Source organism: Candoia aspera, chromosome 6, assembly GCF_035149785.1.
Source record: "Candoia aspera isolate rCanAsp1 chromosome 6, rCanAsp1.hap2, whole genome shotgun sequence".
NCBI classification, from domain to species: Eukaryota; Metazoa; Chordata; class Lepidosauria; order Squamata; family Boidae; genus Candoia; species Candoia aspera.
Genome location: NC_086158.1, coordinates 54,666,751 through 54,684,212, shown reverse-complemented (window position 1 = coordinate 54,684,212; position 17,462 = coordinate 54,666,751). Strand labels below are relative to the sequence as shown.

Genomic DNA, 17,462 nt, shown 5'->3' with positions numbered 1-17,462 from the left:
GAAGTAACTGCACACAAAAGTGAAGTGATTTTGTACTTCAGTCACTTATAACGGCTGGTTTCTTACGGTATGTAACGCTAAGTTAGAATCAAGCTGTGCTTAAGCAAGCTAACCATCTGAATTCAGTTAATTCAACCTAATTCAGACAGAAGTAATCAAAAGAAAAGCAGCAGTGAGAAAAATTGTTTATTTTTAAAAACTATTCAGGACTTTCCGTAAATTATTCTGCCAAACATGAGGTGCTATTGCAAGGAACCTAGCTACCATGGTGATCAAGGACTCGGTTAATTAGCACTGTTGGATGAATGGCAAAGGTGTTGGTATCATAATTTAAAGCAGGAGTATAAATAACAAAGAAGAAGGAACAATGGAAGGTCTACAAACGTATCTTAATATTTCTTACAGCAATGCAGCAGCACCTTAGCAAATGCTCATGGTATTCATTTTCCATTTACTATGGTTCAATTATTTCATTTCTTATGACCACATATTCCGCAAACAAAATCCTTGCTGTTGAAAGGTCCAAGCTCAGAGTAGCTTTTCAGGCTCCTTGCAATATTTCCCATCCTTTGAGTGCCCAAAAGTTGACCTCAGCTTTTGAGATTGCCATCAATAAAGCCAATGCAGATCCATCTTATCTATACTACTACAAACTGGAGTATATATATGGTGACTGCAGTTGTGATGCTAAGAAGTCCCTCCAAGCTTTCATCAATCAAGTTCAAAAAGAAAACATTTCTGCCTTGTTTGGGCCAGTTTGCTCGGAGGCTGCTGAGGTATAGTATATGATCTTCCCATTCAGTGATTATGCTGATTTTTACGTGATTTTTATTTTGTGGCAAGCTATTTTGCTGGACTTCATCTGAATATTTCTGTAAGTGGAAATGGTAACCAAAATGTTAGTATGGGACCTCCTGTTCAGATTTCTAGCATGCCCTTTTCAGTATATTCCATTCCATTCTACTACCCATTTAGATTTTCTTTGGGCTATCTATAAATTTTTCTCTAAACTTGAATTGTGTACCATTGTGTATAGATGTGTCATTTTACTTATATAAGGATCAGCATGGGATGGCATTTTCAGATACAGTAGACTCTTTTGAGGGGATAAAATCTTTCCAATTTCAGAAAAATAGGGAGATGGACTCTTGAATGTTTTGGAATGCTTTAATGTTATCTTTTGGTCAGAATTGGATATTTGCAAAGATATTTCCTGCTTAGAGTTTGCATTCTTCCAAATGTGAGACACTAGCAGTAAATATGTGCATTTGTTTGGTGGGTATTGTACAAGGGCAGTCCTTATATGGGAGTTTGAAAATAATATATTTTTATCTTTTTATTATTTATTGAATATTGAAGATGCTGATTTTTCCAAAATATAAAACAGATGAAAAAGTGTTGCTGTTTTGGACAGAATTAAATTACATCTTGTAGCAAAACCATTGCTTAGCTAAACATTTTGATTTGGGTATGGTCCCTAAACCATTAAAACAATCCCTATGGTTCATTATGATGAGCATTTTCATTTGGAGATGAAAGTCACCTAATGATTTCTTTTTACCATCCAAAATGAATAAATGCTTTGCAAAGGATGTTCAATGTCCTTCTCTTTAATAGCTCCTCTTTTATTTTTGGTAAAAGATTTATCCAAAATAGCCATGGCTTGGAGAGCAACTGTAAATGTTAAAGAAACATAAACCTAGCAAGTAATTGTACATTATTTGGCTCTGTCAGCTCATCATATCAGATAAGCTATGCTGAAGTAAAAATTTCAATCTAATCTCCATATAGACCTTGCATTAGGTATCTACAGTATTTCTTAAAGATAAAAAGCTCCTTTGAGTTGAGCTTGATTCCTAATGACTGAAAATATCCATGTTGCTCTTTTGACAACACTGTGTAAATGGTTTGTCACTTTTTTCAGAATATTTTTTCAAGTCCCTTGTATTTCCCAGGGCTCAACACAGCAACCAGTTGAACAGGCTGATGTAAGATATACCTTATTTGGAAACTTATGGGTGTGCTTCTGGGATAATGCTTTCCTAAACTCAGTGCAAAAAATAGTGTTGCACAATAACTACCACAAGAGATAAAGGTAGAAAGAGAACAAAAACAGGGATATTGTGAAAGATTCAAAATCTTTTGCAGTGAAAAACTGGTAAATTATCGGGCAGTGTACTGAAGTTTCTGGTTCTGATTCTATCTATCTATGCCTCCTCTTAAAATCAGACAAATACAATAGAGCCACCTTTCTTGTTTTACTTCAGTTAATTCAAGAGCAGAAGAAGTTTAACTTCAGATAAAGCCTAGGCTACTGTATGTTAGTTAACCTTAGGTTGCTTGAAATAATAAAGCAAATTTGGCATGTCTTAACTCCTAATTGATTTCAGAGGGAATTAAGTGCAACATAAACTTGTTATGTTTAATGAGCTACCTCTTCTATTATGGTGTTTGGCAAACAAAATTTATGCAATGATGGATTTCTGTAAGAGGGTGATTGCCATGTATTTTCAAGCACTATATTTTCAAGAGTCCTGCTGAATACTTTAAAGAATATTAACAAGCAAGTATCATTATTTATTAATACGTTAGTTGTTTTCAAAACATCCCATGCATTAGCCAGCTTTCCCTAATCTGGTACCCTCCAAAGTATTGAATGTCCGCTAATGGTTACCGACTAGAGATTCTGGGAATTAAAATCCAACACATTTGGAAGGTACCAATTGGGGAAGACAGGTTTAAGAACTTTGTCCATGTGCATATATATGCCACACTAGTTTTTCTTGTAAAAAAAACCTGTAAATGTTATGATATAGCAAACAGAAATAGTTCTGTTCCTTCCTTGGACTTTGACAATCCACCGATGTTGGTGGTGGTTTGAGGGTTTTCTGAAAGTGAATCTTTAGCCACAGAAATATTTCATGGTGTTGCAGCCACACCTACAAAATAGACTTGTTTTGTCTGGACATGATTAATCATTCTGAAGGATTAATTTCCAGAAAACACTCAAACCATCACAACAATTAGGGCTGGATTTAGACATGGTAAGGTCTTAAGCTATAGTAGAGGTTCTATTTGGTAGTGCTACAGAATACTGCCACGATGGATAATAAATCCATGGTGGGATATAGAAGGTTCTTCTTTGAATAGAAAGTGTGAATACACACAGAAACATATTTTGAGAGCCCCTTTCAGATTGTGAAGGCCCAAACTATATTTTTCTTACCGTGTGCCCAAATGTGACTCTGCCTATGATGCCCAGATCTGCAAAGCTTTGTCTAAGTAAAATTTGTTTGTATATAGCAAAGTTCTGTATATGCTGCATAGGCTACTTGGACTAAATGTGAACCCCAGCAGCCCATTTTCTGATCATGCAGAAATCTCAGCTCATGTTGACAGAATTCAGTAGCAACATGATATATCAGTATCATCCCCTTTTTTAACCCTCACCCAAAGCAAAAAGAACTAAAAAAATTCAGCCCTCTAGATCTCATCATGTCACTAGTTGTCATGTTGCCCTCCTGAAGGCCAGGAGGTTCAGTTGTGGTCCCAAATTGCCAGTGATTTTTTTTTTTCAGCAGTACAGTTATAGTCAGACTCACCATTTCAATGAATAAAGCTATTTGTTATAATATGCATGCTGGTATGTACACAGTATATTTAATTCCTCACCATTCTTTTGGTTTGTTTCTTTGTTTTGTAAACAAAGGTTTTTTTCAGATGAATGGAAGTTTTTATCTTCCCAATTGTTTTAAATGAAATTGTCTGATTCCATTTCTTCTCCTGGCACAATATACACAAACTTTATTATTCTATTTGTTCATCTTTTAAAATCATAATCTTTCAATCTAAGTCTTAATTTAAGGCCAAATTTACTGAGGCTAGAACTTCACTGAAACATGGAATAGTTCTGGCTGTACAAGATGAGATGCATTGTTATAGTTGAATGAATCAGTTATTCTACGTTTCAAAGACTGCTGTTGCTAGCACCATCCCATGCACTGTATAGACTACAAATAAAATGCCTCTTATTCTGTTTGCAAAGAAGGCTGAGAAATGCTTCATCTGATTATATGCTGTTTGCCCACTACTCTAGTGTGGCCAGAGACAAACGTGTAATGAATGTCCACATTTCAAAAACAAGATGGCAGAGCAAAGCAGCAGCAAGCCCTAATCTGAACAATATCCAGGGTTTTCTCCAACATTGCTGTGCTGGATTTCATATTCTGCTTGATATTCTGCTTCCACAGTTTACATCAATTAAATCTCTTATATGTTTACAGGCGTGACCATGCCATATCATTACAGTCCAACATAAATTAGGAAGGAAATCTATCTTAAGGTCCAATATATCGCTGTATAAATTATGCAGTCTGTAGCACTCCATAGGTTTATTTGTTTATTTATTTGTCAAATTTTATCACCGCCCATCTCCCCCCAAAGGAAGGACTCTGAACTACATCTCCCAGCATCCCTCATCACTCTTGGCCACTCTGGCTCAGGCTGCTAGGAGTTGTAATTCAGAAGGGTCACATTCTGTGCATCTAAGGTTTAGAATAAAATAAAAGTAAAGTTACCTTTTAAACAAGCTCAGCTCTTAGTAACTAACATGGACACAACTATCTTGACATGATATGAAAGTAGTTTGCCATTGTCTTTTTTTGTTTGTTTTTTTACTGTCTTGCTAGCTTCAGCCCTAAATTTCCTAGACAGTCCTTCCTTCAAGTGTTAACCAAGGTCAGTCATGATTAGTTTTCTAGGTTAACCATGGTGGGGAGACAGAAAAAGAAAGAAAAGTCAGATTCTTTGTGAACAATTTATATTAGTCATTTTCAGCAACCCTTAAATGATAAGGGCAAAACACGGTCAATTTTTTTTCTCAGAATTGCATCAGCTAGTGTACATTACTCAAAAATTTCTGACCCATGTTGTTTATATACACCATCAAAGCAATCCCATCAAAGTTTCTTGGAATCAAAGAGTTTTGGTTTGCATGGGAACCTAATTAATTAATTAGTGGTACAGCCCTATACATGTGTACTTAAATGGAAATCATTCCAAGTTAATATTTTATATATGATTGCAATTAAATGCAGTTTCACATTCTTTCACCCCCACAAGCCTAGATCCAGAACAAGTGCAGAACCACAATTTAGCTAAATTAGGCGTTGCAGGATGCTCAGTGCTGTTCCCATGTGCTTCACATCATTTAAAATGGGGTGGGTAAGCATTTTGTATCCCTTTGAATTTAGAATGTGCAGCTGAATTCAGTGGTAAAATAGACCATTTTAATCCCCCAAAATAATTTTAAAGTAAAATGAATATGTCACTGGCCATGCTGTTGCCAACTGTAGCATCTGCCCATTCTCTGTGATCAGATGGAGTTGCTTGTTCTGGGTCCCACTGACCATGCAATGTCATCTAGTGGGAGCCAAGAAGCAGGCCTTCTCTGCAGAGCACTTGTGCTCTGGACAGCTTCCCCCGGAAATTTGCACTCTGTTCATCTTCAAGCAAGTCCAAAAAACGTGGCTCTTCCCTCAGGCCTTGGGTTAGGGCATCCAAGGGGCTCCTCTAAATTGGAATGGGTTATGTGTGTGGGGCGGTTCTTTTTCTTTTTCCTCACTGTTCCCTTGGGGAGGTTGTGATTTTTTTATATCATGTTGTTTTTCCTAATTTTAATTTTGTGAAGCTACCTATGGGCAGTCAAATGACACCTGGAAGTACAGGTAAGCATGGCCTGGGAGAACAAAACAAAGCAGGGCATAGGCTGATAGAATTTTTCCAAGACAACTCACTCTGCATAACAAACACTCTCTTCCAACAGCCTAAGAGACGGCTTTATACATGGACTTCACCAGATGGACAACACCAAAATCAGACGGACTACATCCTTTGCAGCCAAAGGTGGCGGACATCTATACAGTCGGTAAAAACAAGACCTGGAGCTGACTGTAGTTCCGATCACGAACTTCTTATTGCACAATTTAGGATCAGACTACAGAGATTAGGGAAGACCCACAGATCAGCTAGATATGAGCTCACTAATATTCCTAAGGAATATGCAGTGGAGGTAAAGAATAGATTTAAGGGACTGGACTTAGTAGACAGGGTCTGGAAGAACTATGGACAGAAGTTTGCAAGATTGTTCAGGAGGCAGCAACAAAATACATCCCAAAGAAAGAGAAAACCAAGAAGGCAAAATGGCTGTCTGCTGAGACACTAGAAGTAGCCCAAGAAAGAAGGCAAGCAAAAGGCAACAGTGATAGGGGGAGATATGCCCAATTAAATGCCAAATTCCAGAGGTTAGCCAGAAGAGATAAGGAATTATTTTTAAATAAGCAATGTGCGGAAGTGGAAGAAGACAATAGAATAGAAAGGACAAGAGACCTCTTCCAGAAAATTAGAACCATCGGAGGTAAATTCCAGGCAAAAATGGGTATGATCAAAAACAAAGATGGCAAGGACCTAACAGAAGAAGAAGAGATCAAGAAAAGGTGGCAAGAATATACGGAAGACCTGTATAGGAAGGATAACAATATCGGGGATAGCTTTGACGGTGTGGTCAGTGAGCTAGAGCCAGACATCCTGAAGAGTGAGGTTGAATGGGCCTTAAGAAGCATTGCTAACAACAAGGCAGCAGGAGACTACAGTATTCCAACTGAATTGTTCAAAATCTTGCAAGATGATGCTGTCAAGGTAACGCATGCTATATGCCAGCAAATTTGGAAAACACAAGAATGGCCATCAGATTGGAAAAAAATCAACTTATATCCCCATACCAAAAAAGGGAAACACTAAAGAATGTTCAAACTATCGAACAGTGGCACTTATTTCACATGCCAGTAAGGTAATGCTCAAGATCCTGCAAGGTAGACTTCAGCAATTCATGGAGTGAGAATTGCCAGATGTACAAGCTGGGTTTAGAAAAGGCAGAGGAACTAGGGACCAAATTGCCAATATCTGCTGGATAATGGAAAAAGCCAGAGAGTTTCAGAAAAACATCTATTTCTGTTTTATTGACTATTCTGAAGCCTTTGACTAGATGATATTCTAGAGGTGATGGACTCATCCCTGGGGGAGCTGGGGGTGTTGACAACTGACAGGAAGCTCTGGCATGGGCTGGTCCATGAAGTCACGAAGAGTTGGAAGCAACTGAATGAATAAACAACAACAACAACAACAACACCTATAGTTCTTTTTGAAAGTGGGTAGTGGAGAATTTTATCCTTGATGACAGTGGTAATAATAACAATAGTAACAGCACACATATACACACACACAATGTAAGGACTCAGGAACCAAACATCAGATAAATCTACCACTGTAGTTCTTCCTCTCCTAATTTTCTATGTTATATTTACAAATGTAGAAAGCCAGTTTAGGATAATATTGAATTACAGACCATAGTAATGCTAAGACATTGTGTTGGTTCAGATGTGGCATTATGCTATAATGTGGTTTGTTTGGTTTTGGCTTAGTATGCTTGGTGAAGCCAGCTAATTCTTATTTATTCAATTTAACATGGTTAAGCAATTGTAGCTTAAGTATGACATGTGAACCAGGTCATTGTGTTCTCACAGCGTCCTGTGAGTTGTGGGCTCTTAATATTGCAACATTTTGCAGCTTGTTTTTAAAGGAAACAATTTTAAAACAATATTTTCAAATATAAAACAACAGTCTGCTTATCTAGCTTGTTTCACCATGGTTGATTGAAAAAACTATTTTTTGTTTGGTTCACACTAACCTAAGCTGTAAAGTGTGGCTTATAAACCATAATGGGCAAATTCACAAAACACACAAGGCTAAACAAAGCGAACCACATTATAGCTTAGCATGATTGGCAAATACTCTGGGTTCACCTATCATCCAGTAGCTCACAATCTTGCTCACAATGGCAGCAGAGCCTTTTAAAGGACACTGGATTGGCTAATCTTGCTTTCTAGTCACTTTCAGAAATTGCCTATTTAGCTATCTTAAGGCTACTAGAGACCTTCAGAATGACAAGTTTGAAAAGTCATCTGGTAAGTTTACTTTCATTCTTGAGCAAAAGAAAAATTACCATAAGTTTAAGAATTTAAAGAACTGGAAATAAATGGCAAAAGGGTAAGTAGGACTTTGATCTAAGAAAGTTATAAACGAATTAAGGTCCAGACAAATTTGGAATATTGAGACTTTTACTATAAGATTTTGGAAATAATTCTATAAAATAAACAGGTTTTTGTGGGAACCAACTTGTTTTGCCTAACTTAAGTCATAACAGAGATTGGAAACTGTGATTTCAGAAATTGGACACTACAGTGGACTAAAAATTCCAGGCAGAAAAGGAAAAGGAATAAAACTGTAAACTTGCCTTTGGTTTTTGGTTAGTATGGGGATTTACAAAATGACACAAAATGTTATAACATTTGAAATACTGCAGCAGATTTTTGAAGAATGGGGCCATAAATTAGTAGTTACAATGTCAGCAATGATGTCTGCTTCTATGCATAGATTATGTTCAAAAGATGTTAAAGAAGGAATGACAGATATGAAAAATAATTGCCTGAATAAATGCAGAAATATCAGAACCAGAAATACTGGATAATAAAAAAAGTGTGGCTTATAAGACAGAGAAGGCAGCTAAAGTGGAAACACAAATGACAAGCGAAGAAAATGTCCCAGATAAGGACTTTCTACTGGATATAAAAAAGAAGTTGGTTAAAGCTTTGAAAATCAAAGTGGAAATACAAATGACAAACCAAGAGAATGACCTGAATAATGTCTTTTTATTGGATTTACAAAAGAGGTTTGCTAGAGCCTCAAAGAAGCCCTTGGGATGGGAAAAAGAAATATTGAAGAGAGACCAAATTCTGCAACAACATCTGAATGAATTAAAGATCAAGATTGTCAGAAGTAAAAGGAAGGAATATAAAGTCAGTTTGTTTGATCAAGGTTAAAATAAGACACCTTTATATAAAGCTCTGGTAACCCTTTACAGACTTTTTGCTGACACCAGGACTGAAAAGTTGATGATTTGTGGATTTGCATAAGGGATGGTTTATAGAAAGAAGAGGTATGTATTTGTTTGTAACCTTATAGGGGTGAAGAGTTATTAAGCTTGTTTATACTTGTCTTGATAAAGATTGGAAGTCACTTGTATGTATATTCCTTTTCTTTATCTTACTATCTTTTTCTTTTTTTCTTTGCACTTTTTATTCTTTCTATGTCTCCTTCTATTTGAATTTAGTTTGCATTTGCTTTTAATATTGTAATAAAAATCTTCAATAAAAATTATAAAAAAGTAAAACTCTTTTCAAAGAATGCAAATAGATGAACAGGAAGAATAGCAATAATAATTATATCCCAGCTCTGTATCAGGTTGTGTCATGCAAACAAAAATTACAAGAACTCAGAGGCAAGTTCTAACAGACAACAGCATTTAGTACTGAAATGATACAAAGTTGTTTAACAAATGAGAGAAGCATAGATCTTAGAATTTTTCACAGTCCACCATGGAAAAGTGGATGGCTGCTATTAAGAGCCAGTTCTCAGATTATTCCACATCAGAATTTAGCCCAAGCAGATTTATATATTTAATATACAGTATTTATCACAAGTTGTTTGAAAAGCACTCTTACGTGATTCTACTGAAGTTACACTCTAAATCAAGTTCTGAAGTTTTCACCACACTTTAAATAAAGCAATTTATTTATCTATAGTTTTAATAAGCACACACATTCACCCTACCATGTTTCCTTTTCTTTAGCAGTTGTTTTATCTTGGACACATGGGTATCCAGCAAAGAAAGAAAGAAATACTCTTTGATTAAAAACCTCTTATGTTTTGTTTATTCAGTTACTCACCAGTCACTTCCTTAGAGAAAAGCCTTGTTTCTCTAAACTCCTAGGAAGACAATTGACATCATGGCAATGCTGAGCTTACACCTGTAATAGCAATTGCTGTAAAGTAAGAAAAAGTAATTCTCCTTGGGACTTGCCATCCTTTTATCTGATCCTCCTACATGCATAAACAGCTGTCAACAAATGTAGCTTTCCTAAGTCATAGCTTTCCCATGGTACTTCGTAAGGCATTGTGGAGAATTTTCACTCTTTTATAACTTTCAATTGTGATATTCCAATCTATCCAGTAAATGCTAACAGAAAGTATGACTATTAAAAGAAATTACTGATATTCTAGGAAATAAATGGTCTTTACAAAATATCACTATCCAGAAAATTATACATCAGGTACATTAGACTTTGCATGAGATGCTACAACAGGTCATTTAAATGTAGTATGTCACATGTAACTACAACTTTGAGGAAAATGTAGTTCAGTCTGTATCCAAGAATTGCCAGCCTTTTGAGGTAGGCAAAGTCAGGAAACAGGCACTGCAACAATTCCAAGAACAATCCTTTTGGTTGTAGGGTTTCTGCCTCCCCCATCTTACATCGAACAGTATCAAGGCAGAGTTATTTTCAGTCCCTTTATCATCCTTTCCACTTTTCCAGAACTAAGTAGCCACTTCTCCTCTTCAAAATCTTATCCATTCATTCATCAATGTTAGACTCTACATTCTTTTACAGAAATAGTTATTGATGTACTTACCTTGTTCTGTTGTGGTGAAAGGGGATGAAGAAAGTATTGATAGGGGAAGGCTAAGTCTTTGGTCATTCTGTCTATAATAGTTTCACCTCTAACTGGGCTATTGCAAAATTTATTTTGTATCTATAATTACATACATACACACTATCAGGAAGCATCAGCCTACTAGTCAATGCAAAAATGTTGGGGATGTTGTCAGAGATAGATATGTGTTGCAGGTATAAGTGGGGCAAACCTTGGTGCTGTATCTTTGGATAAATAATTATCCATGGTTATGCAAGCAAACACACCTAAGTGCTGAAATGGTTTTGAATAAAGTAAACTACTCCATATGCCAGGGTGTTATTAATACCACTCCACTCTTTGGTTTATTCATGAAAAATGCTAAACCATGTACTTTCTATGGTTTACTGAAAACATCTCAGTAGGCTGGGTTCACATGATAAGTCAAAACCTTATAAAACTTGTTTGATTTAATCTGATGTGTGAACCCATCTGTCAAATTGGTCTATCACAAAGATTTTAGTGTCACAAATCAACATTAAATCAAAACCAAACAAACCACAATATGGTTTAGGATTATTTGTGACTTCAGCAATAAGATTCATGTACTTACAAAGTCCAAAAAAAAAGATGACAAGCTTTGTTCCATCTGTTCTGGTTAACAACCCACACTCCTGGAAATATGGTGTACTAATGATTACTCAGCTGTGAATATACCAACAGTTGGATCTTGTCTGCAGAGCATTCAGCATAGTAAATTTATCTCTGTTTAAATAATGCCTTTTATGTATAGCAGACGATAGCCTCACTCTGTTATTTACTAACCTCACCTTCTTTCCCGTTTTTTCCCCCCTACCTACAAGCCCAGAATAAATAGCATAGTTGCAGCAGCCCAGCTGTAGCAGAGCTTATGGATTTGTGTAGTTGAATAGATAAATCATCTTGTGCCAATTCTTGACCTATATTTAAACATTCCTAGGTACAGCATATGTTATTTCCCTTGGTTGTACAGGTAATATAGTATGGAAGGATTGAACTTTTCATGCTTACAGATCATTAGTGTGGATATAAAGAATATGGGTTTAGAATACTGAGACTGAAGAAACTTTAAAGAGATCTTCACGCACTATGTTGAATGAAAATTATTTTTAGAAACTACTGGATTAAAACAACTCAATCTACCTGATATCACTTTCTCTATCTGAATGCAGAAAGCGTATAGAATTCAGGGAGTAGATAAGGAGTCATTCAAAAAGACCCCAAAATCCCAACTGCACTTCCCACTCAAAAGAAATTAAATTGTTAAATATTGATTCTGGAATCTCTGCTGACTGTGAAAGTGGGTCTGTATGTATGTATTACTAGGGTAATGTGAGGTAAAATAATAAACTCTCACCAATTCTTTAGCATAGAAGTAAGCAATATAGGTTTACTCCTCCTTTGTTCGCTATTAATACTTCTCTCTCTTGCTCCCTCTGTGAATATTACTTAATCCTCTGTTCAATATCTGATGAAATACTAAGATTACCTACTGCTAAGATTACCTCTGCTTTGCAAGTTGCATTAAAAAGCCTGGTTATTTGAGGGACCACCAATCTCCCTTGGTTTCTGCCAGGCTGGTACAAGCCAACAGAGTCCCTTCAATTAAACAATGCCATTTGTCAGGCCCCAGAAAGCGTGCTTTCTCTGTTACCCCTGAGAACCAATGCAGAGAAATCTTTAAGAAATATTTGTAATTCCTGCTGAAACTTCCACCAACCCTCAGCTGCTTTATGGGAGACAATTCAAAGGGAAATATTCCATTCTATATAAATTAATAATCATATTTATCAGCTAATTTCACTCCCCAAACTATGTCCCAATTTTTGTTTAATTATCTCGTATACACTATTTATTTATTTATCAAATTTGTCACCACCCATCTCCTCCCACTGGAGGGACTCTGGGTGGTTTACAACAATATAATCCAAAAAACAATAAATATATAATAAAATTCCAATATAAAATACACTATAAAACAATTTCACAAAGCTACTAAATATAAATAAATCCAGATGGTTGTGGTCTCATTCAGTCATTGCATAGGAGGGGCACTTCAAGGCACTGGCCAACCCCAAGTATGACTATTTTCCTCCCTGCCCCAAGCCCGGTGGCAGAGCCAGGTCTTCAAATTCCTCCAGAAGGCTAGGAGCGATGGGGCTAACCTCACCTCTGGGGGCAAGATGTTCCAAAGGGCATGTGCTACTGCAGGGAAGGCCCACCTCCTGGACCCCGCCAGATGGAATTCTCTTATCGACAGGGTCCGTAGCATGCCCTCTCTGCATGATCGGGTGGGATGGGCTGATGTAATGGGGAAGAGGTGGTCCCTCAGGTAACCCGGTCCCATGCCATGTAGGGGTTTAAAGGTGATAACCAACACCTTGAATTGGACCCAGAAGCAGACTGGTATCCAATGCAGCTTGCGTAGCAAAGAAGTTATATGCTCCCTTCTAGGGGCACCAAAAATAGCCCATGTGGCCGCATTCTGGACCAGCTGAAGCTTCCGGATACTCTTCAACGGTAGCCCCATGTACAGCGCATTACAGTAGTCTATATGGGAGATAACAAGGGCATGAGTGACTGGGCCTCCCGATCCAGGAAAGGGCGTAACTGGTGCAAAACATTAATCTTGTAATCACTTTGGTGGTTTCTTCATGTAATTTGATCATCATAATTCTTATACTTGCTTTTCCAGTATGTCTTGTAGCTCTTCATTCTTCTTCTGCATCCCATATGAGAACATCACTGATGGATGTTCTTGACTTGTTTAAGATGTTGGAGAACAAAATTGCAAAAATTGCCACTGCATTTTCTTCGATACATAATTCCCTTATTACCCCTCAGTTCAAAAGAATGTGGAGCAACTTGTATTAGTGTATTTCTTTTTCCCATATATGCATATGTTTCCATCATATACCTACCTTTTGGGATAAGTAACATTATATAAAATTTAGGAAAAGAGTAAGCAATGGTAAGCAAAAGAAATTAAAGGCAAAAAATGGAAAAAAGAAAAGAACGTCTAACTAAATCAACTTTATACTTACATTATTTGCGATACCCCTATGTATCCATAGGTGTCCAGGGAAGCAGGGGTAAATACACAAGGGAGGGTGAATAGTACAATGTACATCATTATGCAAACTTTCCATCAACATCCTTGTGTGGGATGTCATGACACAAATCATTTTGTCATTTTGGTATTGTTGGGGTTAGAAAGGATGCCTACATACATCACTTTTATTTAAACTGTTGTTATTCCAAGATCTGTAGTAGCTCAGGAGGTGATCCACTGACTGGATGATGGTTTTTGCACTCTTTTATTGGTCAACTAAAGTGAGCTATAATTGACAGATGATGTTCCCTATCTTATCTTGGCATTTTGAAGACCGCAGAAGTGAGGATGATTGCATTCAGACATTTGTGAGGTACTACGGAATGGAACAAATTGGGAAATAGCGGGAAGACTGGGAAAGTAATTGAAGAGAGAATAGACATAAGGAATCAAAAGAAAAAATATGAGTCCATTGACAGATTGTTTTAAAGATGGCAACTTAGCCCAGGTGTCAAGAAACTTGGGAAGAATCCTTTCAAATAATTCAGAGACACAGTCTTAATAAAATCACTATAAACGGATGTTGGAAATTCTTCTTGCAGTTTCCAAGATTCTATATTTACTACAAGACTGGCATTAAAGATATATTTCTGAAATCTGTGTAGATTTTGTTTCCTTGATCTTGCCTGGCCGTGTGGAGCTTGACACATGGCACCTGTAAGATATTAGGATAGTATGCATTTGAATTAAGGAGGCACCAATAGAGGCAACAATGTCAATACTTCATTTTGCCATGCCCTTAACTATGAGGTGGCTACCATGTGAGCTCAGGAAATGTCCAGACCTTTGATGAACTATGATGTGAATAATTGTTCAGCAGCCTTTGGAGAATATAGGTTCCCATCCCTGATCTCTATATACAGAACTGTCTCTTACAACTTCATGAATGTGACATTCCACAAAAGCTTCATGTCTTTATGGAATTTCCATTAATATTTATAATATTCATTGTGGGACTCAGAATGACACATATATTTATTTAGTTGATTTAGGATCCACCTACCTCCAGACCAGTTCTGGCCAGCTCACAATATAACAAAACAAAATAAAAAATACAATACACAAAAAATGGTTCTTTGGGGTAACAGAGAAGGCACGCTTTCTGGGTCCTGACAAATGGCACTGTTTAACTGAAGGGACTCTGTCGGCTTGTACCAGCCAAATGAAGCTGCAGGAAGATCCAGAAATTACTTAATTTCTTTGTAAAATCCAAATGTGATCAAGTTGACATTTTTCATGCATTCATATAGATGGTAATCCAGAATAAAGAAATTTATATACAGTTGTTATGTGTTATTAACTAATGCAATTATAACTATTTTTCTCACCTAGGTTACAGGTTTGCTTGCTTCTCACTGGAATATTCCCATGTTTGGGTTTGTTGGCCAAACTGCCAAGCTGAGCGACTCATTTCTTTATGACACTTATGTCAACCTTGTCTCGCCAGTGCACCTGATAGGTGAAGTGCTGCAAAAAACTCTTCAGTATTTTGGGTGGAGATATGTTGGTCTCTTTGGAAGCTCCTATGATGCATTTACATGGGGTGGGTCAGAGGAATTATGGACATCTATAGAAAACCAACTCAAATTCAATATAACAATCACTGCGAAGGTGAGATACAATACAAAAGATCAAAGCCTTCATGAAGAGAAGCTCAATTATATATCATCTGTTGCCAGAAGTAAGTTTCAGAAGAAACGGAAAGAAAATTTAATTAGTATAAATTACAGAAATATATGAGCTCTTTGAAATAAAATAAGATAAAAATACTTAATCTCCTCCTTTATCTTGTTTTGAAAGAGTTGGAGGGAGATATGAGGTAAACTTCCAATTAGTTAATGGACATTTGTAACAATGGCTAATATTGGGAAGCAGAATTTCAAAATGGCTATAGTAATTTCAGTTTGGATTATATCATAGTATAGAGATACCTACATATTTGGCTGCTAATGATACTCTCACTAAGGGGCACATGTGGTAGATGATGTTTCTCTCATCTATTTAGAGACTTTTAAAGACCCCAAGTATCATTTTTTGCCTCTGGAGTACAAGGAATATAGTCCTCTTTAATTGCTACTGTTTACAACATATTATTCTTTTAAGATTTAGTTCTGCAGATGGGTAATTAAATTGATTTAAATGGCACTAGCCAGTTGGGTATGTAAAAATACCATATTTTATTTATTTATTTAATTTCTATAGCCGCCCATCTCAACAAGTGACTCTGGGTGGCTTACAATCATAAAAACCATAAAACAGTTTAAATAATTTAAAATAATTTAAAATACAAAATAAATATATATAGTCACCAAGTAAACAATGCATGGATGTTAATATAGCCAAGAAACGGGGCCCTTAACACACTTGGGAACCAGGCCTGGGCACATAGCCATGGCGTTATGGAAGGCCAACAGGCTTGGGGATATCCTGATCTCTGAAGGGAGAATTCTCCAGAGGGGCAGGTGCTACAGCAGAGAAGGCAGGCCTTCTAGTCCCCCCCACCCAGCACATTCCTCGGCTAATGAGACACATAGCATGCCCAACCTACTATTATATACCTGCATCCCTGGAAATGTATTAAAGTGCTAGAAAAATTTAAAAGAGTACAAATTCAGGTCTCTGAATAGCATAGACTTATGTAAATAATGGACAGTAATTCATTCAACTTTTGAGAGTTTTTGTAATGACCGCTGTCTTTTTTAAAGTACCCATTTAAAAAAAAAATACAGAAGAGGAATCTCTATGAGTTACAATCCCTACACTGGCAGCTTTCATTCAATGGCAGAATCATTCCCACCATCTCAATCCCACCTCCATGCCAAAAGGCATATACTCACTGCTGGGTATCTTCTCTGCCACTTTCATGCCCAGTGCAATCATCCAGATCAGTTCACTCACAAGTCATCCCAAGACTCTTGTTTCACAGCAGCACTTTCTGCTAAGCTGCTTCACCAAACATATTTAAAGAGAACTGCACCATTTTACAGTTAATGTTGCAAATATCTTTTGTAATACTTAATAAGGCACAGATACAGTATACTGTACATAAATCCCAACATCAACCCTACACATCTGTGTGCAGGGAATAGTAATGAATAAATTGCTTTGACTTTATCTTTGCAATGCTATTGAGTTGATTTCTGTTTGTTTGGAGCTTCCATTCTCTTGTGTATTAATTTTAGATAAGTGACAACTAATTGTTTCAATTTCTTTGCAGTTATTGTTTTAATCTGCAATTCTTTGGATGCAAGAACCATTTTGTTACAGGCCAAAGAATTAGGTATGATAAACGGCCCATATGTGTTCTTTGTTCTACAACAGTCTGAGGTCAGTAAGTAGCAATGGGTGTTTTATTACCATGTTTTTTAGATTGCATGATTGGGAAGAAGAACTATGGTTCTAATGGTTACCTTAGCTCATAGCACAGAAATGAAATACCAGATTAGAATATATTATCAAAAAGGGAAACATGACAACCTAGTTTACCATGTGAGGGATTCCAATAACATATTGAATAATTGTTTTAAGCAAGTGAAGACAAAAATCCTCTAGGCTTTCCAATCAAAAGCATTCCTGGTTCAAGTGTATCTCTTTTCTGTAACTGATATTTTGGAAAAGGGTAGACCTATAGGTTGTGTTAACTTGACACATAGCCATGGTTAACTTAAATGGCTAAGACACAATTAAAATAATGTAAGCTTCTCCGTTTTGTCCTTGCATTCTA

At 36.7% G+C, this 17,462-nt stretch overlaps 1 protein-coding gene across 1 annotated transcript in view; it reads left to right on the top strand.

Annotated features, from left to right (window-relative positions):
• Window positions 1–479: 479 nt before the first annotated feature.
• The window catches only part of LOC134500470 (guanylate cyclase 2G-like), a 46,272-nt gene continuing 29,289 nt past the window's right edge, over window positions 480–17,462 (top strand). Inside the window, exons 1-3 of the mRNA XM_063307806.1 lie at window positions 480–776; window positions 15,071–15,419; window positions 16,956–17,065. Coding sequence (XP_063163876.1) covers window positions 480–776; window positions 15,071–15,419; window positions 16,956–17,065 — 756 coding nt within the window. The remainder of the gene's footprint in view (window positions 777–15,070; window positions 15,420–16,955; window positions 17,066–17,462) is intronic.